General features: G+C 38.8%; 2 protein-coding genes across 2 annotated transcripts; both read left to right on the top strand.

The window, feature by feature from the left end:
• The first annotated feature begins 863 nt into the window (after nucleotides 1-863).
• Nucleotides 864-6,716, top strand: LOC116253541 (3-ketoacyl-CoA thiolase 2, peroxisomal-like). The gene is made up of 14 exons (XM_031628395.2): nucleotides 864-1,114; nucleotides 2,215-2,291; nucleotides 2,466-2,550; nucleotides 2,731-2,857; nucleotides 2,935-3,033; nucleotides 3,111-3,178; nucleotides 3,340-3,447; nucleotides 3,535-3,612; nucleotides 3,693-3,825; nucleotides 3,929-4,025; nucleotides 4,447-4,570; nucleotides 4,644-4,752; nucleotides 6,220-6,303; nucleotides 6,401-6,716. The coding sequence occupies exons 1-14, from the start codon at nucleotides 1,031-1,033 to the stop codon at nucleotides 6,508-6,510; spliced, it is 1,383 nt and encodes a 460-aa protein (XP_031484255.1). The 5' UTR covers nucleotides 864-1,030; the 3' UTR covers nucleotides 6,511-6,716.
• A 7,523-nt stretch (nucleotides 6,717-14,239) lies between these two features.
• Nucleotides 14,240-18,511, top strand: LOC116252996 (auxin-responsive protein IAA13-like). The gene is made up of 5 exons (XM_031627680.2): nucleotides 14,240-14,780; nucleotides 16,410-16,717; nucleotides 17,642-17,783; nucleotides 17,881-17,942; nucleotides 18,164-18,511. The coding sequence occupies exons 1-5, from the start codon at nucleotides 14,356-14,358 to the stop codon at nucleotides 18,193-18,195; spliced, it is 969 nt and encodes a 322-aa protein (XP_031483540.1). The 5' UTR covers nucleotides 14,240-14,355; the 3' UTR covers nucleotides 18,196-18,511.
• Nucleotides 18,512-27,697: the final 9,186 nt, after the last annotated feature.

Genomic DNA, 27,697 nt, shown 5'->3' with positions numbered 1-27,697 from the left:
TTATTTTTTTGTTTTTCTGTCTGTGTTTTATTTGACTATTTAAAACAAGGCACACTTTTTTTAGTGAATCTTATTCCGACGCTGATTTGATTCACGTAGCTGCATGGATAACCGCCTCTCCTCCTCCGGTTCTTGTCGTCGTATTTAAAATCCTGTTACTTCAGCAACCCAACGGTAATGTTTTTGAACCCGGAAATATTGTCTTGCTCCGTCAAACAATAAAAATGTTTTCGGGAATTACTAATCCAGGCTATCAAATGAACGATGGAAAACTTATTTCAGATCATCAAACGGGTCCTAAGGCTTTTAAGTGTTTGACCAAAACGACGGGCGACGGGTCTCGGTCTCAGTCTCAGTGGAGGCGGCCAAGGCCAACCTCTCTCTGTCATTTTCCTCGAATTTTCTGGGCGATACAGCAGACCGATACGTATCAGCTGAACCCCTGATTCGGGAAACAAAATTTCCCATTCCTTCAAACATGAGAATTTTGATTAAGAAATTTGTAGACGCCGAAGGAAAAGGAAAATTTGGAAGAAAAGAGAAAGATATATCAATAAAAAAACCACTGGTGTAAGCGGTTGCCTAGGCCAGAAATATTTTTCTTAATTTTGTATAACTGTCTTACAATTATTTGCTTATATATATATATTGTATTAGATATAAAAATTTCTACAACAGTGTTTCTTAGCTAAAATTTTTTAATTCCGTCAATGAAACATAGTATCGCTAATGGAACAGCATGTCTCTCTTTCTATTTTCATAGACCGACGCAACTCTAAATCTAAATCGAAGAAGCACAAGGAATGGAAGCCTTAAGGCTTCATTCGAGGGCAGTAAAGATAAACATATCGATCATCGGCACCAAAGAAATCGTTGCGCTCTAGCGCCGATACGATTTGTACCGGCAAATACACGCATAACGCAAGGATACCGACCACGTTCTTTAGTAGACTCTCCTTCGCTTCGGAGCTTCCCCTTCACGCGCGCTCTCTCTCTCTCGATCTGCCTATCTCTGTCGGTGGGACGAGGAATGGAGAAGGCAGCGAGCAGGCAGAGGGTTCTGTTGGGTCATCTGAGGCCCCTTCCTTCCTGCCTCCACGATTCAACTCTTCAAGTAATTTTATCTCTGTCGTTTTTTCTTTATATGCTTCACGACCTTGATCTTATTATATTTTTTTGTAAAGTTTTGTATTTTTTTTTTATCTTCTAAGGAATAATGGGTTCTCGAATGGAGTTGGTTTGGTTGCCTTTTAGAAAATTTTTTGCTCATTTATTTACTCATTTTTGGGAGGTTGAACTTTGAGGTGAACTTGCAATTTACGTCGATTTGTGAATTCATGTTTTATGGTCAGAGGGAATTTTGTGGTTGCTAGTTTGACATTTAGTTATTTTCGCTGCTTCGTGACTTAAAAGGATCTGTTCAGTCTTTCGATTTTTGATCTCGATCGTGTATGTGGCATTAGATTCTGCCTCTTGGTAGTGTATTAGACTTGATACTCTACTGATATACTCTGATTTTTCTCCGAGTTATTTGAATTCGTGGAGGTAATGAGAATTTGCATGTCTGCTGCTTTCAGGTAGATCATGCTTTTGTCCATACCTCCACTAGACTCAGCGTGCTTTGCTATACACGATTGAATTGTTGAACTAGCTGTTAGTAAAATTTGCTCCCGTGGGTGTGCCATGTAGGACTTGACAGATATCCTTGCATGTCAAGTTCTTCCAAATGGCTGTTTTTATGTCCTATATTGTTGAGGCATTTCTGTGATCTAAGCTATGGTTTCATTAGATCTGGTTCAGCCGTTTTCTGATGTGAACCCATTCATCTTTTCTGGTGCTTCTTAATAGTGGACAATTTCTCAATTATCCTCTCTTTATTATTCTGGTGCTTTGTTTTGTCTCCTGGCATACCAAGGAGAGTAAGACACTTGCCTCTCCAAAGTCCTGAGTACTGTGTTTTCTTGAAATAGTTGAGAGCTTTGTTTGCATTGATCTCAACACTGTGATTAGTCCAATTTTCAAATTAATTTTCATATATTTTGGTTAAATTTTGTCTAGAAAGTAGAAACTAGCTACTGCTTTTTGTCAACAACATAATTTAGGCAGTGTTTGCCTATCGTAGAACAAATGAAGAAAAATAGGCGTTTATCTTTGTTAAGCTTTTTTCCCTTCTTTTCATCCATGTTATGTTGCTCTAATTTGTCTCTGATGCAGGCTTCAGTTTGTCTGGCCGGGGATAGCGCTCCATATCATAGAACTGCTGCCTTTGGGGATGATATTGTGGTTGTTGCGTAAGTACTAAATGGTTCACCTATTCTGAATGACACATGTCCTTCCCCTCTTGCGGTTAGGTCCCCTGGGTCATCAAACCTGACCTGGTCAAGCCCCCAATCGATTCAGGCCAGGCTGCCTGCATTGGCACTCTGGTTCTTGGTTACTGATGTTATTGCTTTCTTTTCTTGTAGTGCTTACCGAACTGCAATTTGCAAGGCCAAACGTGGAGGCTTCAAGGACACACATCCTGAGGACTTGCTTGCATCTGTACTTAAGGTTAGCAAAACTGCTCAACATGCTACCCCACTATCCTTTTTATTATTTTCTACGTAATTTAACCTTTGAGTAGCTAGACTTTATGATAGATAAAACAGATATAAAGAATTATTTCCTGGTACTTTTTTTTGTGTCCTGGTGGTCAGTTCTTTTACTTAAAGATTTGGTTATTCAATGCAGGAATTACTGGACAGAACTCGTATAAATCCAAATGAAGTTGGTGATATTGTTGTTGGTACTGTTCTGGCTCCAGGTACCCAGAGGGCGAGTGAATGCAGGATGGCGGCTTTTTATGCTGGTTTTCCTGGTGAGTCAACATCAGAAGAAGTTATTAGCTTTTTCATGTTTCTACCTGGCCTTTCAATGCTTTACTTGGTCATACAGAGACCGTCCCAATAAGAACTGTCAATAGGCAGTGCTCTTCTGGCTTACAAGCTGTTGCTGATGTTGCTGCTGCCATAAAAGCTGGCTTCTATGACATAGGTAACTATGTGTTTCTTTTATGATACGAATATTAAAATCGGTTATCTCATGAGGGATGTTTTAACATTATCTATTAGGCATTGGATGCGGTTTAGAGTCTATGACAACAAACACCATGGCTTGGACAGACCCCATCAATCCTAAAGTATGTTTTTCAAAGTTCCATCATGTGTTTGTTTATTTTCTTTCCGTCTTTCTTTTCATTAACACACTTTTTTTTAGTACTAAAACTTTAGTTTGAATGTACCATATTTTTACCTTTAGCAATTACAACTTATCAGGATTCTTTTATATCTAATTGGCTAGGCAAATAGTCATACACAAGCTGCAGATTGCCTCCTGCCAATGGGCATTACATCAGAAAATGTTGCTCATCGATATGGTATTACACGTCAGGAACAGGATCAAGCTTCTGTGAGTTACCTTCTATGGCTATCAGGTGTCTTGGTCTTGCTATTCACTTAGATTAAGGCTATTATCTTCATTTGTGATTGTTCATAGGTTGAATCTCATAGACGAGCAGCTGAAGCAACAGCTTTGGGTAAATTCAAAGACGAAATCATTCCTGTGCACACCAAGGTGTTTGACAAGTTTGATAAACATTTTCCTATAAGCTAAAGGTTTTAGCATCATAATTGTTGAATACCTTGTCCTTAAAGATTATCGATCCAAAAACTGGTGAAGAAAAGAGCGTGATCATTTCTGTGGATGATGGCATCCGGCCAGATACATCACTTTCAATCCTAGCTAAGCTGAAACCTGCTTTTAAGAAGGATGGGACCACAACAGCTGGTATTTGTCCATAAGCTACACCTTCTTGTCATACAATTATTTATTTAATTTCTGCTTGGTTAGTGACTACTGTAACCTAAGCCATTGATTTTCACAATGACAGGAAATTCAAGCCAAGTGAGCGATGGTGCTGGAGGAGTCTTGCTTATGAAAAGATCTTTGGCACTGCAAAAACGGCTTCCTATCCTTGGTGTATTCAGGTAGCTGCTTGTGAAATTTACTTCTTTATCTTCTTCCTCTGCTACCTTTTTCTGAACCATTGCACTTCCGATCATTTTCATTTAGTTTGATTTGGTGCTTATATTAATTATCACCATGATTAGTGAATGCACAGAAACTGTACATTTGTCAGAGAACCATCAGGGCATATTCTTTATTAATAGTGCTCTCTGAGTTGTATCATGTATGTGTATGTGTCTGAGGATTTGGAGTCCTGTGTAGTTAATGGCATTTCTTTGATCAATATGAAGTGATATTTTTAATATCTTTAGGGAAATGATCATACTTTTAAGATCTTTAGGAAAATGATCATGTGTAAATGTTGTGATTTTGTTGATTGACAGAGTACCTATCCGGCAGTTTGGGTATATTCTTGACATTTCATTGCTGAATGCTGTATAGGAGTTTTGTAGCTACTGGAGTTGATCCTGCTGTCATGGGTATCGGACCTGCAGTTGCAATCCCTGCCGCAGTCAAAGCGGCTGGTCTTGAAGCTAATGATATTGATCTTTTTGAGATAAATGAGGTGGTATTTGTCATCTTGTGCTTATAGTGTTCACGAAATTTCTTTAAGATAATTGACTGTTGTTCATTTGTAGGCATTTGCATCTCAATATGTGTACTGCTGTAAAAAATTGGAGTTAGATCCAGAGAAAGTGAATGTTAATGGAGGTGCTATTGCATTCGGGCATCCTCTGGGTGCCACAGGTACTCTAAAAACTCAAGTTTGTCATAGTTGTTTCTGCATTTGATTGTGTCTATTTGGAACGTGATTTCACATTTGTATATTTATGTGTGTGGTATCTGTATAGTCGTTTTGGTGGTACTGGTAGTTGTGATGACAGTTTGTAATTGTAGGCATTAGCTGTTTTATGTCAACTAGAACTTCCATCATTATGGATGTCATTAGCCGAGTCTTGCCTCATCTGTTTCAGGGTTCGTTTATTAGACTTGCTTGTTTCATTGGATAAACTTGGTCATCATAGTGGGCTAAGTTTGTCCATATACCTGCGTACTGAGACCTAGGAGTTCATAGTGTCTTAGCATAAGGTCTTTTTTTCAATTCCATAATGACTGTGAAGTTTGTAGATTTGAACTACTTCATTTCCCAACCACTATGTTCTGATTTCAGTTTGAGGATATTTATGTATGGCAACAAACATTTGATCCTACAGAACACCATTGCTAAAAAAGGCACCTATATGTGGTAAGCTTATGACTTTGGCCCAATTAATCAGCTAGAATATGCAACCTAAAGAGTAGTTTGGCATACTGACCTATCAACATCAGTTTGTTCAGTCATGAATGTTGAGACAATCTAAGCACAAATTGAAGTGTTTTTTGATTTGTTTCAATTAAGCTTATGAAACTTGTTTCAGTTTTGTTGTACGAATATTATTGGCAATCTTTATTTGGATTTTAGCTCTCCAATCATGCTGTAAACCTGTAACAATGTGGTTTCTATTAATTACGTTAATCATTAGTCCAGGTTTGGTCCATTTGGAGTTCTCTTATTATTTATCTAGGTTGGGCACTCGCTAGGCTATCTGGGCCAAGCCTAGTGCCTAGGACTGCCTTGCAGCCAAGGTTACTGTTAGATAGTGGCCAATATAGTCCTTTTCTTTTCTTTGTTTTTTAATTTTAGAACACAAAAGCATGTATTTATTGTACCACTTTCAATTCTTTAAGATGATTAGCAATTTTCAGTTTAATACTTTAAAATTACTCTTGGTCCCCATTTGGTGGCCACCGCCACACCTGCCTTGACAGATTGTGGTTTTGCCTCGTTGGGCTACTGCTGGTTTTTTTGGAGTACAACTATTGGGGACGTTGATAGCTCAAATACGTATATCAATGTGGACAATATGGGTGTATATACACATGCATTCAACGGCTTAAATGACCATGAAGTTAAACATGGACTTGTTTTAATGCTAATGATTTGCAGCCCCCTTCTTGATCTTCAAGTTCTGTTCATGTGCGCACTGCATGCATGGATGCACACATTCAGAAAAATACAAACTCATTCCATGCATCAGAGTTCTTGATCTGCTTTTGGACATATTGTCAAGTACCATTTGTGTGGTTCTGGATGTACTTGATGTGTACTTCGATATGCAACGTTGCCAAAATTCTGCACAATGTGCTTGGCCTTGACTATTTTTGCTTTCTTAGGTGCTCGATGTGTGGCTACATTGTTGCACGAGATGAACCGTCGAGGCAAAGACTGCAGGTTTGGAGTTGTATCCATGTGCATAGGTGAGTGTGTCGGCCATTGAATTCTTTTAGTTAATAGATTGATTTATTGCAGTTAATGTTTAGTTCAAGAATGGTGTATGGGAAAATGTTAAAACAGGGACCGGCATGGGAGCTGCAGCTGTTTTTGAGAGAGGAGACTGCGTTGATCAGCTCTGCAATGCCAGGAAGATGCAAGCCAATAACTTGCTTTCTAAAGATGTTCTGTAGGTTGTGATGGATTCTAGGAGCCCTATTTCTAATATCGGTTTGAGTGAGGAATAATGTAGCAGTCGGTTGAGGGAACAAGAAATTTTTTGTCTCTGCTAGTGACATGGTATGATCACTGCCATAAATGGAACTTCCTGTTTTTCTTTTGTTTATGATCAATGCAATGCAATGCCAAGAATCCTACTGTTTTTGGCTGTTCTTTTTAACGACATTTCACCTACTCGTACTGGTTCAGCTCTTATTTTACCTATTCCTACTGGTTGATATATCCACTGTTAAGAACTTAAAACAAAGTCCAGATGCGGTCACTGATTGGAGTCTGTTTGCTTTACCATACCGGTCTGTTTGGGAAATTGAATTAGCTTTGATCATTGAAGGCAATTCGAAGCGTAAAACATGTTACAGGACGCAGCCGCCTTTTTTTTTTCTTTCCCCATTCTTCAATAGCCTGGCCCCGTGGATGGAGCCGATGGTGATAATCATTTGTTCAAGTTTTTGCTTCTTTTTTTTCCCTCTTTAAATTTATTGTACATGGTTAGGGAGGTCAATGGTTTGGATGGACGTGTATTTTATCGTATCCGATTTATCATATGTTCACATTCAAATTTGAATACGAACGAAAGATTGTCTTTATTATATTTAAATCTAACTTTTTAATTTCCAACCCAAATCAGATTTGGGTTTAACTTTTGAGTTTATATCCGATATATACACAACTGAAAACTGAAACCGCATGATAATATGTTAAGAACGTATTCTCAAAATGTACAAATATTAAATATGAGATATTCATTTAAAAAGGAATCGGTATATGAATTTGTTTGATTTTTTTTATAAAACTTATGAATGGAAACCTGATTTGATGTCATGTCTTAACTCCGAATTATCATCCAATTTCTCAGTCAAATGTCAACTATTTTCTTACATCCAACTTTTTTGAACAGTTTGGCTGCTCAGAGATTTTTCAACAAGGATGTGTTTCAACTGCTTCGCAAACACCGGCTAACAATGAAACCACATCGGATGTTGGAGGGCTGGTGCATCGATTTAACTGGCGGTGCCTAAGTTTATCACCCAACAGTATAAAATTCTTCGCTGAAGTTGCTTTAAGGCAAGCAGGACGTGGCTTTCTGCAGAAGATGAAGGTGAAAGTTGAACCAATCACCAACTGCCAATTTACCCAGGGTTCTATTTCCTTGAGGTTTGCAAAAAAAAAAAAAGAGATGAAAATGAAACTTGAACCAATCACCAGCTGCCAATTAGCCAGGTTTCTATTTCCTCGAGTTTTTCAAAAGAAAAAAGTGATGGTGTATATATATATATATATATATATGTGTGCGTGTAACCCTTTGGGTGTAAGTTTCATAAAAAAAAACATTTTAGTCATTGATCTTTTCAACATGAAAGGTTAAAAAAAAGGGAAGAAAAGTTGATAATTAATGTCAGATGACTCAAAAAACTTCTCTTTTTTCTCTCATTGATTTTGTACGAGTCTTTTATCTTGTAAAGATTAAGAACCAAGTTCATAACTTATGGATAGCACCACATTGTCATATACCTATCAATCTCTCTTTATCTTGAACCGCAAATTTTTCTACAAAAGTAACTTGAACTAAAGCATGATATATATTAAATTAATATTTATAAACACATTAGAAAGTTTATTAAATATCCACCAACTTCTATATATATATATATATATATATATATATATATAGAGAGAGAGAGAGAGAGAGAGAGAGAGAGAGAGAGAGAGAGAGAGAGAGAGAGGGAGGGAGGGAGGGTAGGGTGTTGGGGTGATGGTTTCATGAGATTTTGGCCGAACGATGTGACGGCATCAGGTGACGGGCACGGTATCTCCTGCCTCTACGGACGGTGGAAGAAATCATGGGGCATTATGCCCCACTTTATCTTCCACCCCAGCAGCTTCTCTAAGAAAATTAATGTTCGCCACAGTAACCGTTGGTAGAACGCCATTTTCATCCCCTGAATAAAGCTGATGTACTACCCTCCTTGCGATGCATCAAACACAACGAAGGAAGGACGCTTCTTTCTTTTCCCTTGTTCTATAATGATCACCAGAGCGTACCACCCTGAGAATCCGTAAAAGCCCCTCCGGGTTGAGATTCTTTAAAGGCTACCTGGGGCTCCAAGCAAGTAACAGAGTCCTGTTTCGCCATGATTTCATCCTCCATGCTCCTTTGTCTCTATCTTCCTCCTTTCTTATTCCTCAACCAACAAGAAAGTTTCAAAAAAGATTGAATCTTTTCACAGGATTTCATGGATCCTAAAGCAGTGTTGGATGCTTGTGGCTAGTCGATTCTGTTTGCTGCAAGTACTTCATAAAAGGTGGCAAATCTTGTATGGCTTGTGAGTCCTGCATTGATTCGCCTCACAGGGTAAGAATCAATTGGTTCCTGGGCCAGTACCCTATCACGACCTTATTATATATAAATATATAACTATATATGTTGATTAATGAACTTTATAACTATCGATGCATATGTCACCAAGAGTCTCTCATTGATAAATCCATGAGCTGAGCCTTACATTCTTATTGCGTTAACGAGAAATTCAATGTGATGCATCTTGACCCTCTGAAAACTTGACGATATTTTCCCCCAACGACTGGCGGAAGCCATGGCTGCACCAATTTATTGAGCTTCCTACCAGTCAAGGATTTGGTTGATGTTCAAATCGTGGAGAACTATTTGGCAACAAAAAGTTGGTCGTCGATACGATGCATTGAAGGATAAATGCAGAGGCATTTACAAATTTGGTCACCAAGAAAAGTACTTGAGCGCCTCTTTTTCTTATTCTGAGATTGCTTCCTAATTTTTGGTGTGGGCAGATTCAGTTTTTCCATTCAAGTTAGAAAATACCCATATAGACATTTCCAAACTTCTTTCCTTCCAAAATTTTTTATATTTCTTTAGTTAAAAGGCAGCCCCTAGGATTGATCTTTTCTGGGCACCTAGGTGAGTGGCTCAAGATAGTGGTGGCAATTCTTATTTTAGAGAGAGAAGAAACAAGAAAGCAAACAATTCCACTTTGTTTCTCAACCTCTTGCTCAAGTTGTGCTATACAAAACAACCTTTTTGGATGGAAAATGGTCTCTAGTCTAGTGGAGATCCCTATCAGTGTAAGCCCTTTAGCCTTCAAGATAAAAAAGCTTGTCTCCCCACCTCTTTACTTCTTATGTGTGGACTGGGGCTCCTAAAGGCCCACTTGAATGTTTTTGGGCAGTGAAAAAACTGATCTCTTATCCAATTCGCTGATCTAAATCGGATCTGTTTACGTCAATGATCCGTTCCTTTCTATTTTCTTTCCGAAACCAAGCTCCACATCGAATACGATCAAGATGGGTTGCTGATTAATCTCCTGAATTCTCTACCATGACTTTTAGTGGCTTCGTCTCTGGACGCAAAACGCGGGCCTTGTGTTTTGAACCATCGACGTCTCTTAACCCGAAATACTTTTAACTCATTCCAACAAGCTAAGTATGCAAAGTCCCTGCAACTAGTATTATGTTAGATGCATTTGGTAGTTCTTAATTGAACATCATGAATACTAGGGTTTTACGCCCTTAATGATGCAACCTGATGCTAATAATTACAACAACTACAATATGGTATGATACAGTCATGGAGCAGTTTTGCCTATGTATATTATACATTCTCTTCGTCTGGCCAATCTATGCCTAAAAGTTAACCTAAAAGTTGGATCCATCAGCCACAGTGATAAGGCTGTCTTTTTTTCTTCTTCTTCTTCTTGTTTTAAATAAACTGCAGCCAACATGGTTGTCTATAAAAAAGACAGAATCCATTTCCCAAAGCTGGTTGCTGTTAACTCACATGCACACATTTACAATTGTAAGCACTTCATATTTGCAAGAAAGGCAGCCATTTTTCACTTGATGTGGAGCATATACAGGTGCGCTATAAGCATGTTCCTCTCTCCTCTCTTTAATATAACATAAAGAGAAACAATGGTAGCTGAAAATCGAGAAAGACAGGAAAAAAAAAGTACCAGCTAGTTTAGGTTATTATGTTTCTGGTTAAATATAAAGAAATGAAATAAAAGCTTTCAACTTGTACTGTTGTACGCGCAATAAGACGTTAAGAAGAAGCTGAAGGGAAGACCATAGTGGGAATATGGAAAGCAAACTAATCCAAAATATTAAAAATGTTATGACTATTTCCATGATGTGTATACTAGTTCAACCCATCTTTAAATAATTTATTACTGTTTTTTCTTTGTTGAAGGCAGCAATGGATAAAAGTAAAGGGGAGCACAGCTTTGACTCAAAGGCAATGCCTTTGTTTTATTACATATGCTCCCAGTAACCCTACAGGGGCAGCCTTTAAGGCAGGCTGTGCTGTGCTGTTCTGTTAAGATGGTCTTGCTTTGCTTGTTTCATATGTTCCCTCTCTAGGGTCAAGGCTTTTCCCTGACTTTTTCTACTTCCCAAGTAACTGCCCCACAGGAGGGACATGCACATTTTTTAAGGGATCCTTTTGCAACTCCAAGCATGATCCTGTTGGGCTTCGATCCACCCACCAACCCACCAAATCTTACTTTCCACCCAAGAAAAAAAAAAAAAGGCTTTAAATTTTGCCCTATGCTTCACTTTTTACCATAGTGTAATGTTATGCCCACACGTGCCAGGCTTTTTATTTCTTTTGTTTCTTTTCTTTTCTTTTCTTTATGAGCTCTTAAAAGTTTAGTAATCCAACGGTCCAGAAAAGGAGATCCAAAAGCTGAAATGCCTTGCATGTGTGGTGTTGTTTACTGATATTGATCCCAAGGCACTGGTTGATGTGGACTGTAGAGAGAACTGCTTCATTTTCCTCTTTGGTTTCGTTTGGAGAATGGACAGGACATGAATACTTGACAGCTGCTTTGATATTTTACAGTTTCTCAATCAGAAGAATTAGTTACTGAAACAGATTCGTTCAAAATTTACCTTGATAGCAAAGCGCGGGGCAAGAGAAAGTTTTCATAATAAGTTGGTTTCAAGGGGTTGGACTTGAGACCTTTAAGTAAGTAAAAAAACATAAGTTGGCTGCGTATCGGTTTCACCCAGGTGGATGGTAGGCGGGCCAGTCTTTAATTCGAACAGCTTTACTTTGTTTTTGATTTTCCATGTTTAAAATTTATAAATATTTAAAATTAATTTTAAATTTCATAAAATGAACAAAAAAGGTTGCAACGCCAGCCGAGACGTATCGATGAGCAAAACCGATACAGTTTCGACAAGATCCTAAGCAATGCATTCGAATGGCTGTCCAGTTGACTCGCTTTCAGATATCCAACGTTCAAAAAATATCTATCTTTTTTTTTTTTTTGCCCTTCATAGAAAAAGTTAGGAATGTTGGCATCCACTATGCTTTTTAAAAGGACATGTTGGCACCTTTCCCTCTTATTTAGCAACTTTATGAAACTAAGTTTCATGGTCTTTAGCTCCCAAGTCCCAACCATAGACATGGATGGAGCGGGCAACTTCTGTTTGGGCCCGTGGAAAGGAACTCAACTGAGTGAGTCCCAGAGGGCGGCCTAGTCCGGACCGTGTGTGCAGCCCTGAGGGGACGGACAGGAATCCATGTCCATACAAACAGGAAAGTTCCCATGGAATCAGGAATCAAGGTGGCAGTCGTACGGTGATTGTCTGGACCAATTCATGGTTGGGGTCACGGGCTGGACTCGTTCACAGTACTTATGACTTGGACAAAGGAACCCGGCTCGTTCCAAGTGCGCTCAGCTCGGTTAGGGGCCGAGCTGTTCGTTTTAAAATAAATGTAGAATCCTTCTTTTTGTTTTTTTTTTTGGGCCAGTAATTATCCCGTAGAAATTATTGTGAAGCCAAATCGGGTGGGGGGGAAGAGATAGAATGCTTCCTGGCCGTCGGATTTCCAGGATGCCAGCAACTAAATTAACGTTATTTTTCTGCCACTGGAGTGAATAATAGATAAAATATCGCCGGGATCTAAATAAAAAAAAAAAAATCAATAAATGTCTGCTGCGACACGTTGATCTTTGTTGCTGAGAAGAAGGACGACAAGTTTTCCTTTTGCCGTCTCGTGACTAGCAACGGGATTACGCATTTCGAATTTTAAAATCATGTTAAATGGAAATTTGTGAAATGTCGTTATCAGCCCTGAGTTTGTCCCTAATTCTCAAAATTGTCGCGTGTAAGTTCCCGCCACGCCAAAGAAGGGGCTGCTCAGGGCATTTTATTTTAGGGGTGTTATCGTAATTTGCCTAGAGTCCATGCGCGGATAATCATAATTACTGAAGGATCTAAAATCCAGTAATTATGATGGGGAGGAGGGAAATCTTCCGTCTTTTTCCACTGGCCGAATCCGGTGGGGACCACGCGGCGGCCTCCTTGTCTCCGTGGATCCAGACAGGATCGTACGGCTGAGAGAGAGCGACGGGAGCCCAAGGCGGAATCGGATTCCAGGGCAGCGCCCCCTCTCTCTCAAAGCCGGATTTGAATGTCCGTTCCACTCGGCTTCCGGTTCGTGTATACCGACTCCCACTCCGTCTCGGAAAACAAAAATCCCTCCCCCCCTAAAACTCGGATCGGTTTCTTATTTAAACCTTGCTTGTTTATTGCCTGAGCTTAAAACTGCTAAAGGATGTACATGATTTGGGCTCCGATAATCTAAATACGTAACTCCAACCCGACACGATCAGAATCGCCGGGCCGATGTTCTCCTGCTTTTCCGGTGCCTATTTCGGTTTCCTGTGCCCGATTCTTATGTCGATCAGCCGATTCGATCGGACGGTGAAGCTGCAGCGACGTTGATGGATGAGGTCGCTGGGTCCTGATGATAACGGTTTGGCTTCATCGTTGGCCGATTTACCAAGGTAAGTGGGGCCCAGGACCTCCAGATGGCTTGTCCCCCGAAAACGAACCTTTTCTCATTGTACGCCTTCGATCAAAGAACGAAGCTTCAAAATTTAAATATAGGCGCATTGCATCGACTCGATTATCAACAAGTAAATAAATAATCTATATAAATGCGTTATAATATATTCATAGCAATCAATTTGGGAATCTTCATATACATGTATATTACTTGCGTGATATATGAACTGTGTAAGCATGCATTATATATATTATATGATATATTGCATTCTATCATGTAAAGTCCAAACAATATGTAGCACACATATAATGCATGCCATGATATAGTACGTATAAAGTCTCCGATGTGTATAAATAACATAAATGTGAATAATATAGGTTAACAAACTACCCTGAGAGAGTGGGGATGCATGGTACCTCCTTTCTGAAACCCATTGCTTATGCTTTTAAACATTCAATGTGCGTATTTTTTCCATGGTCTATTTAATTAGCTAGCAGAAAAAATGCTGTTAAAGAAACTAGATACGAAAAAGCTTTCCACAAGCTGGTTGTTCTGACCAAGCAACGGATCGGATCGTAGCGGCCGTATCGACCAACAAATTATAGAAACAAATATATATTTTGAAGCTTCTGAAGATGTTTTCCTCGAAAGTGTAAGCCGCAAGACTCTTTGCAAAGTGAGCGAAAGGAAACGGTGTCATTTCTATCCTGTAACAATGGCAGTTCTGTCATTGACAAGCTACGCTCGCCGGGGACGTCTTGGTCATTGTCACAGTCGCTGTACACTCATTACTCGTGCTTGGAAAGACAAAGCGAGACCAGGGAGCATATATAATCCTCCTTCTCATTACCGTTTTCCCTGATCCCCTCTCTCTGTGTCTCGGGAATCCAACTTTTCTCTTGCTTTCTTTCTTTTCTCCTTTGTGGGTATTTGTGGAGCAGCAGGAAAAAGCAAAAACCAGATAGAGAGAATGCAGCATGCCCTTATAAGGGGAAGGGGAGGTGGGTCGTGCATAGGAAGCTCTACCAACGTCTCAATGTCAACGGCGTCAAATGCGGACAATAATGGTGTTGGCTGTCTAACAGAGCAAGACTACATTGGAATATCTGAGATCTCTTCTTATTCCAGTGGTGCTTTGATGGTCCAGAGGGAAGAGGACGCCATGGGGTTGAGGGACACGGAACTCAACCTTGGCCTGAGTTTGAACACCCTGAGCGAGAGTCCTGCGGGTGAGGATTGCTCGTCTAGGAGGAATGGCCGCAGCAAGAGGACTGGGAGGATATTGACTGCCAGGGACCTTCCTAACATGGTTCCTTCCTTGGGTTTCAGAGGGAGGAGGATGCATGGGGAATCTGCTGATGCTGATTCAGTTCAGGAAGTTACATCTGTTCCAAGGTAAAGAAACAACAAAAGCAGGCAAACCGAAGAAAAGTAAATTTCTTGCTTTTTTCTTTTGTTGTCCGTGGCTTTAGCTCCTTAGCGAGAAGGAAATGTCTCTCTTCTTTCTTCTTCCGTTACTTGTGGTTTTAGCTCTTTCCGTTCCAAGGTGAAAATAAGATGGTGGTCTGGTTTTATGAATGTGTTTGTTCCTTCTGTTCGTTTGCGAAATATGTTCCATGCAAGAAAAGCGGACGGAAAAAATTTCCCTGTTATGCCTGGGTTGTTAGCGCTTTCTTTTCTTAGACGAATGAAACTGTATTGGGTTGCACTGCAGCTGGTTTTAGACGTCATGTTTTTTTTCTTTTTTATTCTCGTTCTGCTTTTTCTGGTTTTGATGCACGGAGGAAGAAGAAAGACGATAATGGTATATCACTATTATGTGTCATTGTATGCTAGTTTAAGTAAACCTTTTAGTCCATGTTTGTTTCTGCACTTACGGTCCTGCACTTACAGGCTTTTTTCCATTTTCGTTTTTTTCTGTGCTTTTAGTTACGTTGTTTGCAATTAGTTGTTTTCTCTTCTAGCCTGTTTAAGTAACTATACTGCTTATCCATAACGATTTTTTACGTTGTCTCGGTTTTTACGATTTATTTCGTGCTCTTCTGTTATGTTTTGGGAGGAATGACCTCCAGTGGTTTCTTCCTTTTCGTTTTATTCTTTGTCTAGGGCTTGTCCCTATTGTATGGCCTTTTCTCTGCGTAACTGTATTTCTCTTTAGATCTTGATTTTTTCTGTTAGTTTTATGGCCACTCGTTATTTTGATGGTACCAATTGTTTTCGTTCTCGGGCGTCTACTTCGTTGCTGCATGTTTCATCATTTGATGTCATGGTGGTTTTTGGTTTTCCTCTCATAATAATATACGGTGCCATTTTTTATTTGCCGGTTCTTTTATTGTTCTTAGTGTCATGCTGTCATTGCATGTTCACGGGCATTGGGTTAACCTTTGTTTTCTAGTATTTTTTATATTTACAAAAGATTGAATAGCCATACTCTGTCATCTCTAAGGATGGCTTGTTCATTACATTTTAGTGATAATGATTGTTCAAGATTTCATGATGATGGTGTTTTGACAATGTTTTTTCGTCCGCATTTAGTTTCTTCAGTAAATATTTGATTTTACGATAGTTTCTTCACTCGGTACCAGTAGCGAGACAATCTTATGCGTCGTTCACATGCTACTCTGTTTTTTTCTTTGTTACCTGTTTTGGGGTTTTTCCTCGTGTTCATGATTTTTGATTGTGTCCTTGTGGCAATAGAATTATTCTTTCTACATGCTCTTCGTCGTTGGGCAACACTTGATTTTTTCTTTTTCTTTTGTGATTTATTCTTGATTTTTTAAATATCTTGTTTTTAAGATTTTGTTAGCAAAATGTTCGTCATTTTACTGCTTAGCCTTCAAATAGCCGCCTCTGTTCCCTTTTTGTTTTTCCAGTACTTTTTCTTGAGTATTCTTTTTTTGTGTGTCTCGGTCTTGGAAATTGTGTACTTCTCTTGTTTTTTCCTTTTCAATTTTGGTTTTATATGTTTCTTTCAAGAAATATATATTCTCGTTACTCACTTGCTCATTTTCACTGTAAATTTAGCAACAACCAAGTGGTAGGCTGGCCTCCTATCAGAGCTTACAGAATGAACAGTCTGGTGAACCAAAGCAGAGTTCCAACTGCAGATGATGCTAACAGCAACATGTCTCGGAACAACTTTGGTGGGATGGGTAAAACTAAGGGCAGGCAAGAGAAAGTGGTACCAGGGCATGGAAAATCAATGTTTGTTAAAGTTAACATGGATGGAGTTCCCATTGGCAGGAAGGTAGATCTGAACACACATTCCTGCTATGAATCCTTGGCTAATGCATTAGAGGAGATGTTCAAAAGGCGTACCACCAATGGCATTCGTGAGTTTCTAGCTGTTTCTTTGGCTATTCAGTATGCTTGTTAATAACTTTGTCTGAAATTCAGAAAGCTGATCTGCAACTTTTTGAGGCCTGCATTTGTGTTTTTTCTGAAATGTTACCCTCTTGCCCGATAACTTGTTTGTGTTCTCTGGTTTTAACATTTCCAGTGTTAGTGTTACCTCTTCAATTTTGAGCCTGCTCTTGCCAATACTGCGTCTGTATATAGATCTCACTTTGTTAAGGTTCTTCAAGGCTTGCATGTGTCCTTGTTTTAAGTATTACCTACCTCTTGCCTGATAACTTGTCTGTGTTCTGATTCTCTGGTTTTAACATTTCCATTGTTGGTCTGGCAACTTGAATTTTTAAGCCTGCTCTGTCTCATCACCTGAATCAACAATCAACTTCAGAAGGGGTAGTACTCGTTAAGGCTTTTACAAATAAAATTTCACAACCATGGATTAGACAATTTTCCGAGACTGACTGTGAAGCTTTAGGTCATATTCTTTAAATGTGTCTTTGAATGATGCTCGCAGCTTTGTGACTGCCTCCGTTATGTGTCATATCTTGTATTTATTTTCTTTGCTTTTGCACGCTAAAGGGACACTCCATGATTTTGATGTTTCCTTGTCTGGCCTCTTTTGCTTTTGATAATCAACATACTTTTCCAACCATTTGCCTGCTTGTAGCAACTGAATTAAATTAATTGTGTTCTGTATTGTGGATCTACTTTTTTCTCTGTGCTTCTTCATTCCCCTTCATGCCTTACTGCTGCATATGAGAAAAAAATCCATCAGTTTTGAGTCTTTTGGCATTGACTTTTGGTGTTCATCTTCCTGTATGGATGATGGAAACACTCCGTTGTGTTATCCCTGTCTCTGTGATATTTTGCTAACCTCTTGATGGGTCTTGTATTTTTTCTGTTAGTTCCAGTTTTCGCTCTGGAGAATGAGCATGGAGTGATTGGTGAAGGCAAATCTTCAAAACTCCTAGACGGCAACTCAGAGTTTGTCCTTACCTATGAAGATAAGGAGGGAGACTGGATGCTAGTTGGAGATGTACCATGGGAGTGAGTAAATCATAACCCCATATTCACTAAATTGCCCTGTTTAAATCGCAATCTTCGCTTTCTTTAATCCCAGTTCTGTTTCCTTTCTTTTGTACAGCATGTTCTTGAGCACTGTAAGGAGGCTTAGAATCATGAGAACATGCGAAGTCAATGGCCTTGGTAAGTACTTATCATTCACCAATATCTGCTTTAAAAACCAAGAATTATAAAAACCGTTCATTGAGACTTGTACCTATCTCTGCCCGTCTGCCCGCCTGAGTTGTTGGGTATTCTTAGCCACCTATTGTTCTAAATATTAGAGGATCTTCATTTCTTTGTAACGTATGAAAAAATACTAGGTAGCGGTGGAGTAAATAGATTGTCTGTTCTTTTTGTTTCAGGTGCAAGATTCGAGGCCAGGTCTAACAAATGAAAATGCTTTTCTGTGGGTGGTTCACTTCTAGATTTGGACGCAGTGGCATTTAAAGAAAACGTCGTCGTATAAAGAAGTGTAGAGCTGCAGCTTTTTGCCATATATTTAATGTTCATATTGTCTGCCAATATGTTTGGTGTCTTCTTTGAATTTTCTCTTCTTTTCCCTACTGGAAAAGTTCCAGCTTTTGGTTTTCCGGAGACACGCAGATCAGTTTTTCTCCTCCTCTCTTGTGTGTTGCTGTTCTGCCATATATTGTATGGCTTTATTAATGTATTCAAATGAATTAATATCAAAATGCAATATATTTAGTAGATACTTGGTTGTTGCTATTCATAACTAGGTTTGTCGAACAAAATGCACACACATATATATATATATATATATATATATATAATAAGTTGAATCCTTACTCCTGATGGTCCTTCAGAGTTGTAAATTATAGTGTTTCTTCCTGTATGTTTTTCCTTTTCCCCTGTTCTTAACCTCGTCAATTTACTTCCTTAGCGGGTAAAAAGATAAAGAAAGCGCATCATTTTCATATTTGACTTGGATTGAATTTATTTAGGACTAAATTTTTACACCTATTCGATGAAATGTTCTTCAACTTTATGGCGTTCATCCTTCACTGGCTACCTTGTCTCTCTACTCTTGCTCAACTTCTTTCTTGGATGCACTATAGTGAATTATTCTGGAAGCCTGTGAAATGAAGAGGTTTGCTTGGTATGTAGAGTTTAAAAGCTGAACTTGGTTGAATCGATGAAAGGCGTAGAGTTGAAAAAGGTTTAGGCCTATGAAGAACATGGTCGTATCTAATGCCTGCTGGCTGTATCGACTCAACCGTGCTGGGTTGGAAAATGGAGTGACCTGTTTACTGGGATCGAGTCAATGCGTATACTCAACCGTGTTAGGTATGGACTTCTGATCAAGGTTGGTGTGGGTATGTGCAGCCATGCTTTGGTCTACAAAACTGACTTACAATTGGTTTCGATTTGGTTTGTAATTCCACTGTATTTCTATGGCTAATCTGTCTGCAACCTCTTCCTATCTCGAAAATATATTCAGCAGTTGGTAGGTTTACGCCCTGTTTTATGAAATCCAATTTTAGATTCAGTCAGTCCTGGCTTCCAGTGCTGTGATTTCTTAAGAAATTTCCACAGTTTTTAAGCTATTAGTTATAGAGGTTTGTCAACTCTTCCTGAAGACTGTATGCCAACCATTTTCGATACCTTATGGCCAAATCTTGACTGCCTATTTTTCATGTGATTTGGAATGACCTGACTGTGGCGTTGAAATTCTTGATGCACTGCACTAGATGTGTCGAAGCGGGAGTTGACTCGCTGGGAATGGACAAGTTTCATGTATCAGAGCCATCTGCGTCACTTGAAACATTGCCAGGAAAGCTCATATCTTTTCAAAGTATCATCCAGTTTCAGTTCATATGGGGTCGCTTTACAACCTTTATTTCTTCAAAAACTGTAAAGTCGACCACTTGATAGCCCTTTGCATCAAAACCTCACTTTGTTTTGCTCCCACTCTCTCATAGTCATCTGGAGTGGCATAAACGGGGTTCTTCGATCCAGAGGCGGAGGAAAGGCCTTGGTCCTTCCCTCAGATTTTAAAAACTTTATACATTTACGTGTAAACCTAAAAAATTTTAGTTTAATATAAATAAAAAATTTGAAAATTTTTATTTCAGTCCTTGTTAAAATTTTGAAACTATAGTTTGACGACTGCGACAAAAAGAAAAAAAGATTCTGTCTTTGTCCCTGCTTCAATCCAGTGCTGGAGCCAACTGCCCACATCGTCCCACAAAATTCTTTTGTTTACATTTCGACTCTCTCTAATCATTTACTTATTCCAGTAGTGATGCCCCCTCTATAATCTGCTTAGTGCCTTTTTTTCAGTCGTCGATATTTCAGCCGGAGCATTCGACACCCACCAGTGTGAATCTTCACTTGTTTCCTTCGTTTCCAAATTCCATATAGTTCCGTGATCTCAGTCTTTCACATGCATGATACTCGTCGATATTTCAGCCGGAGCATTCAACACCCACCAGTGTGAATCTTCACTTGTTTCCTTCGTTTCCAAATTCCATATAGTTCCGTGATCTGTCTTTCACATGCATGATACTATGCCGGATTTTTTGGGCAGGAGATAGGAAATCTACCACCACTAACCTCCCCTGGTGAAAAAAAGAAAGAAAGAAAAGAGTTCGTCCCTCAGGCAGGTTCAGCATGGTAGGTCAATATGAAAATATGGAAGTAATCTTCATTGGCAGTGAATTCTACGTAGGTGCGTTGGTACTGAAATTTGGTTTCATTGCAATGTTTATCCGAACAAGGGTCTCCATCACAGAGAAGGGGAAGCGAAGGACAAAACGCGCTTTCATGACATAAATGTGATGAAGAAATGCATCATTTTATAGTTCTGCAAAAACATTCATGTGGTTGTCGCATTAAAGTGACAAAACAAGTGTGTATTGTAACCAATGAACCAGGCTTCTCCACGCCTACATTACAAACAATCAATAAGCCAAGTTGAATAATAGGACAGAGCAGTGGCGGAGCCAGGTATGGGCTTGTGTGAGTAGTTTTCCTCATGGACCCACATGATTTATTTTATTTACATGTTGATTACTCGATATAATTAAGTTTGTTACAAATTGGTGCCCCTTAAATCTAATATATATATATATATTTATATGTATGTATACTTATGTTAATGTCTCCTCAGCCACAAATTGTTGACTCCACTACTGGGATAAATTTAATGGGTATTTGGTAACAGAAACACTAGAACACACTGTTCTATGAATGTAGTATGATATTTGAGACAGATTCATAAAACACTGTGTTCCAATACTCTTATTGCCAAACACCAAGAAACCACAAAAGTGGCTTACACACCCCTGTATGTTAGGGGCTGTAGCATCATGTTACTGTCCCATGCATGCATCTAACCCGAAAAAAATTAGTCGCATTCATTGGACACTTCAAATGTGCTCTCTCAGCTTTGGACTTGCAACAAGAGCCCAACCCATCATTTTTTAGCTTTAGGATTACTTTACTGACCAATGAGTTTAACAAGCAAGTCGCTCCCATCAGAGGAGTGCAGCTCCTGCAAACAGATAAACCACCCTTAATCATGTTGATGTTTTGCCAATCTTTGTTCTTTTTCTGTCTACTTCGTGAGTTTAAAGCTCCATGTGGGTGAACAGTCCATCAAGAACCAATGTTCCATATCCACCTCATATCAATCTGCCAATCTTGATAACACCCAAAGTAATCAAGTTGATCAGGACAGCTAAAAAAGGTGCATATCTTTAATAATATGTCATATATTTCTAATATCTGTTGTCCAGGTCATTGGCTCCCCCCACATTTAAAAAAAAAAATTAAAATTTACATGCTAAAATTTTCAAAAGTGTGAATTTGATCCCTGTAGAAAATTTGAAAGTTACATATTGACCGCTCTAAAGAATTTTCAAAAATCCCCACTTGGCACGAAAACCTGGCTCCACCCCTCGGATAGACCTTTGAAATCTATGTTGGAATATGCGCTTTTCCTTACAAACTTTCCCTTAGTAAAATGTTCTTTTATGGCTTTGGTAGCATTAGATACTTCCAAGTAGTGGAAGCAGACAAAAGCAAGTTAGTAATCTATCTCCTTTTCCTTAGCTTAGGGCACGGCTTTAATGGTCGGGCTGAATTTGGGGCACCCCAGTTGCCAAGTGGGAAGAAATATTGGGACTTAGAGGATCGGTTTATTATGGATGGAGGCAGTTGACTTAGTGGAGGCTCATCCTTACCCCCGAATTAATACTTTACATGGCGTTAAATTATTTATGCATGAAAGGAGAGGGTATAGTTTCTCTCTCTTAGTCATGGCATTGGACATTTTGGTTTTCTAATGTAATTCTTAATAGACTTGGCATGGAAAAGATTCATTTGAAAGTGAGGTCCTTCCTCATAGTTATCAGAATCATGCATAACATTGACTAGATCATGTAGATGAGGAATTCCACTGAAATCAGATTGAGCAAAAGATTTTAATCAAAATCAGAGTTTTCGAAATCTGACTGGCGCATAAGAACTTGCAAAGTTCTTGGTTGCAGTCCTTTGACATGGCAAAAAAGGGTCATAAGAAGTTTTCCCTACTTCATTTTCTGGGCATTGGCCTTTGTTTTTTTCAAAAAAAAAAAAAAAAAAAAAATTCCTTGAGTTGAGGACATATACAAGTACATGCATCATTAAAAAGAAATGCTACTTACAGAAAGAAATAGGATTTCAATACATGCATTAGAAGTTTTTGTCGCTTCACTGACAACTCATTGTTAAAGCAACTGAAACAGTGAGATCTTTCTCCTTATTAAATGTTCATTATAAAGTCGACAGGAGAATAGACATATATGAATGAAAAATATAACATTTTGTCTCTTTAAGATGATGAAAAAAACCCTTTCATGGCCCACATCACTCAATGGACCGCAGGAACTTGTCTCTCTGCATTTAAGCATCAGAAGTTTGACCTGACCAATGGACGTACTTAATGTGGTCTATCTATTATGACATTTAAATTGTGTCCCTTTCATTACACCAGAAGATTGGAATTTCAGACAAATAGAAAAACATCATCTCACGCAGCTGACTTTAGGGGGACCCAAGTCAATTGGTCCAGAATCAAACACGATTCAAGAGATAGTCCATCCCTTTAAACAATAAACAAAGAATTAAAAAACTCAAATCTGATGTGGAATCAAGAAGGTTTGAAAAATACAAAAGAGAAGAGCTGCATGGATTCAAGTGGAAAACAAAAATCAAGAAGCTGAGAATGACCTGTATCGATCGTGTGAACCGAACACCGCACCAGCTAGTGGCTTTTCCTCTCTTCGTCGACTTTCGGATCCGTATTTAACATGCTGTGCCGTGCTCATAAACCAACAACAGTCAAAAGAGATCGGATCTTGATATAGGTGTCTGGTCGTTTTCTGTTGGCTTATTCGATTCTCAGTGGACCTTTCCTTGCACTAATTTTGGGTGACGTTGCGAATCCTTGCCCTCACAGATGGTGAGCGCTGCAAAAGCACGTACATTACGATGTCTCCCTTACAACGCAAATTGAAATTTGGTTTTCCAACTTTTTCTTTTTTTAAGTCTTTTCTCTTTTTCTCTTGGGTGAGCAGGGGTTAACAATCCATCGCTCTAAGAAAACTCAAAGGCTTCCTCTCATGTCCCTTATCTCCCTGATTTTATGTTATGTTTAGACTTGGGTGGGGTATGGTATACTTTTCAACGTAAGTGTCGTGATTCCATCTTTTGTAATTTAAAAAACTAACAACTAAGGAGATCGAACAAGCGACACGCCTTCTACGTCCATGCTTGTCCAATCAGCTATGCTATGCAATGCCTGTTTTTTTTTTACTCATTTTTTTTACAATCATTTTTCCACCTTAAAATTGGTAGATCTAATATTGAAAATCCATTTGCAAAATGAAATTAGGTTTTGTAAAAGCATGGACGTAAAATCACCCAGGTAAGGGACATGAGAGGAAGTTAATGCTTCAAGTTAGTATCTTTTGATTTCATGCGTCCTTTTATCAATGAGTACGGAATGCTTTTGAAAGAAAGTTCTTTCTACAAAACCTAATTTCATTTTGCAAATGGATTTTCAATATTAGATTTTGAATTAATGCTTCAAGTGAGCAGTAATTCCTTTTATAAATGAATGGGACTACTATATATACTAGCAGATCACTTGTATTGAGGGATTCATCCAAGGCATTAACGCAGTTATAGACTGCAGGGACAAAGAAGATGAGAAGTTTAAAAAAAAGATTGTAGCATGCACGACACACGAATTACAAAATCCAAAAATCACTAAACAGTGAAAGCAAGAGAAGAGAATGACTTTCACCGAAAAGAATGCTTTTGGCTCTCAATCCATTTACCGTGAAAGCACCGTCTTCGCTTGACTGCAGGCCAACTTACACACTCATCACCACCTCTCAATCAGTGCTGGCTCACATCATCTGTCATCCTGATGACGCGTCATTGACCAAGGGAATGCGGTGATTCAAGTGAACGCTGGTTCCAAAATGAAGACGAAGATGTCAGAAATTAAACGCAGCAGCAAATGGACCATAAATCTTGACCATCGGTTTGGACGGCTCTCCGCCATTTCGGCGGCCGTTTCATTTCATCAGCGTCAGCATTACCTTGAGATGGATTGGCAGGCAGGAAGCGGCAGATGCCACAATGCTGCATTGTGAATGCCCTTCAAGTTAGTATCTTTTGATCTCATGCGTCCAAAAATTAAGGCATGCATCTTCCTTTCATCATTCTCTCTTTCGGGGTTACTTGTTAGGTGGACCAGATGTCTGAGAAGAGTACTCTTGAATCAAATACGGATGTTTTTTTCCTCAGAAACATGTACTCTCTTGTATAAAAGTTTCTTTAGAAGCATGGCTCAGCTTTTTGAGGGGACAGCTTATCAGTTGTCCTGAGGAAGTTATTCCAGATAAATTTTACCGAACACTTTTTCCCCAGAGAGTTCATGGCATTCAATTTTTCATTGTGTACTTGATCTGGGCTGAAGCAGATTACTGATCCAGCTCCAAGGAGGAGCATCCGACGTACCAAACTGTTGATTTCCTTTGCCTTGAAGATGGTAAGGCCAACTTTCTAACAAGGTTGATGAAGCCGATCTTCTTAATGGCATATCCAATTATATGAAGAAAAAAGTGAATGATTTTTTTTAAAGAGAAAAACCCTACCAACGACGTGAATTTTATTAATAAAGAAACTAGGTTCAAAGCCATAGAGAATGGCCTCAAGAAGCAAAGCGTAGCAACGCAGTTGATGGACAACAAGTGATACAGTCCTATTTTGTCGAAGTATTGGGTGAGAAACTGAGATCCCCACGATCGCTAAGAGATTCATTGATCAAAAGGAGGTGGTTGGGAAGTTATGAAAGCCAGGCGCTTTCCAGCAAAACTTAATTGCAATCTTTTGCTTTCCGGGAAACAAGCATGAAACGCCCTGTGGATTCTAGAGGATTCATAGGCACACACGAACGGGAGAGACAGTTTTATTGTTGTTAATTTCCAGGTATTTGGGGTATGTGAATCAAATGAGCAATGTCTCGGCACCTTCCTGGCTACACAAGGAATATGCAATCTCTCTCTCTTTCTCTCTTTATATATATATAAAGATTTTGTAAGAAAAGTTTGGTCAACTTTAAATGGTTGTTCTTCTGTCTACTAGTTGCTACTATGCATCCGGCCTACTTTCTTCAATTTTTCTGATTATTAATTTGCCACTTTTGCAATGTTTTGCTCGCGCCCACAAGAAGGTGGGTGGTCAAAGTTGCCAAGTTGTAGTTAGAATAAATGATAACTAGGTAGGAATAGAGGGCTTCGTGGTCTTTACCAAAATATTGGTATCTAATCCAATATGCATTCTGTGATAGAAGGATTTTTCCTTGGCCTGAAGAACCCTACACAGAGAGAGAGAGAGAGAGAGAGAGAGAATAACTAAGGTGCAGGAACATCTAGCAGTTTCATAACCATGCATAGTTGCCTACCTAGGGTTCACCATTCTGGAAATACAACTCTCACCAATAAGAATAGAGAAGCTGGACTCACATTGTAATTATGGTTGATTCAAGATACAATTATTTTGATCTCATAGGAAATGGTTGCTAACATGTCATGGATGTAATCTATATGGTTAATTAGATAACCTTTAAATCACCAAATATATATGTTGGATTTCACAGCAATTCAAGACTCGATGTTCATAAAATTGTTAAATTTCAATCATTAACAAAAAAAAAAAAACATACATGACTTGCACCGAAATATAATCTTCACAAGGCCAACACTTATCTAAGCGACCACGCATGATCTGAAATTAATCTGCCGCTATCAAAGTTGGCAAAACCACCTTCAAAACGTTAAGAATGAAAAATTTCGTGTACTCACACTTGTTGCAGGGAAATCTTTTATAGTTTTATTAATCCACTTAATTCAACATGTAAACAACTAGTTAGACAAAATTATTATTGATATTCAACCAAAACTTTAAAACGAATTATTGGCAACATTAGTCACACTAAAAAGCTTAAAGCATAACCAAGTTCATAACTCCCATGTGTAATTAAACTCCATGCTCCCAATAACAGCAGATATGGAGGAACATAAGCTCATGTATGAGCTCATGCGAATTGCTCATCACACCAAAGCAACATACTTTACCAATGCAATCTTCTGCATGACCGATTTTATCTCTTCATCAGAGGAATATTAGAGAAATCGTGATGTAAAATTATGCAACTTATATATTTCATATTGTTACTTACATACCTAACCATTATTCATTGTTAATATAATAACGCCCGCGAGCTTTCTTCCACCAAGATTGCGGCTAAAGTTAAAAGTACACAATATCCTGCTGACAACTGACGAAAGAAAGCATAAACTTTTTGACATTATTTAGAAAAACATTCCAGAAGAAAAAGAACTAACCTAAACAATTAATTGTATGTAGAAAGACACACCTAACTCCTTTAGGAAGTCAAATATTCACGAGATTCCTTTGAAACGGTGCACTGGAAATATATGAAGAAGTTGATAAAAAGACAACAAAAGTACGTCAGGGAGCCTATGCCGAGACTACTTGTAGTTATTTAACTCATCAATCACCACAACACGAGATTCATAATGACTGCTAGCCAGGTTAAACTGATGTTGCTATAAAGAACCGATGGCCGCTTTTGCGAAATAGTGAAACGATGGGGATCGTTTGCGCAAAAGAGGCTTTTGGTTGAAAGCAGTCTTCCTTCACCAGGCAGGCATGAGAGAGACATGCAGAACTCATGACACCATCCATTGATATAAGTTCATGCAAAATCTGATTCTGCCGATCGATCAAGGTAACGTCGATTGTCTAAAAGACAAAGAAATGGCGCACATGGTTCTACCGATCAATGTTATAACTTCGATGGTCCAAAAGACTTCAAAAACTGAGATGTGTGTGCCTGCGTGCGTGTGTGTGCGTGTGTCTGTGCTTTTACACACACACACACACACATATATATATATATATATATACGAAGATACCCATTCAAACAAGGCACCCATGTTCTTTTCTGGTAGCTTTGGACCACAAAAACCACATCAATATGGTTACATTTTTCCAAAGTAGCTTAAGAATATATACTATTAACTTTTGGAATGGTGCTTAACTTCGTGTAATTTTGACTCCAATCCACCAAAATAGCGTTAACATCATGCCCTACCGCGTCATCGATGATGCTGGGAACCACATTTCTTTTTCTTAATGTAATGTCATGCGGGCGAAGAAAAGTGTGTGCGCAGTGTTTTCTTGTGTTTCAGTTCCATCTGCAGGAGCTGTTCTAGGCTTCATCAAAATCACAGAGAGCTTTGTTTTTGAGAAAAGATTGAACCACAATAAGTTAATCTAGAGAAAATATTGAAACG

This window comes from Nymphaea colorata, chromosome 4, assembly GCF_008831285.2.
Source record: "Nymphaea colorata isolate Beijing-Zhang1983 chromosome 4, ASM883128v2, whole genome shotgun sequence".
In the NCBI taxonomy this organism is placed as follows: Eukaryota; Viridiplantae; Streptophyta; class Magnoliopsida; order Nymphaeales; family Nymphaeaceae; genus Nymphaea; species Nymphaea colorata.
The sequence above is the reverse complement of the archived record's forward strand: the minus strand, read 5'-3'. Positions and strand labels throughout refer to the sequence as shown.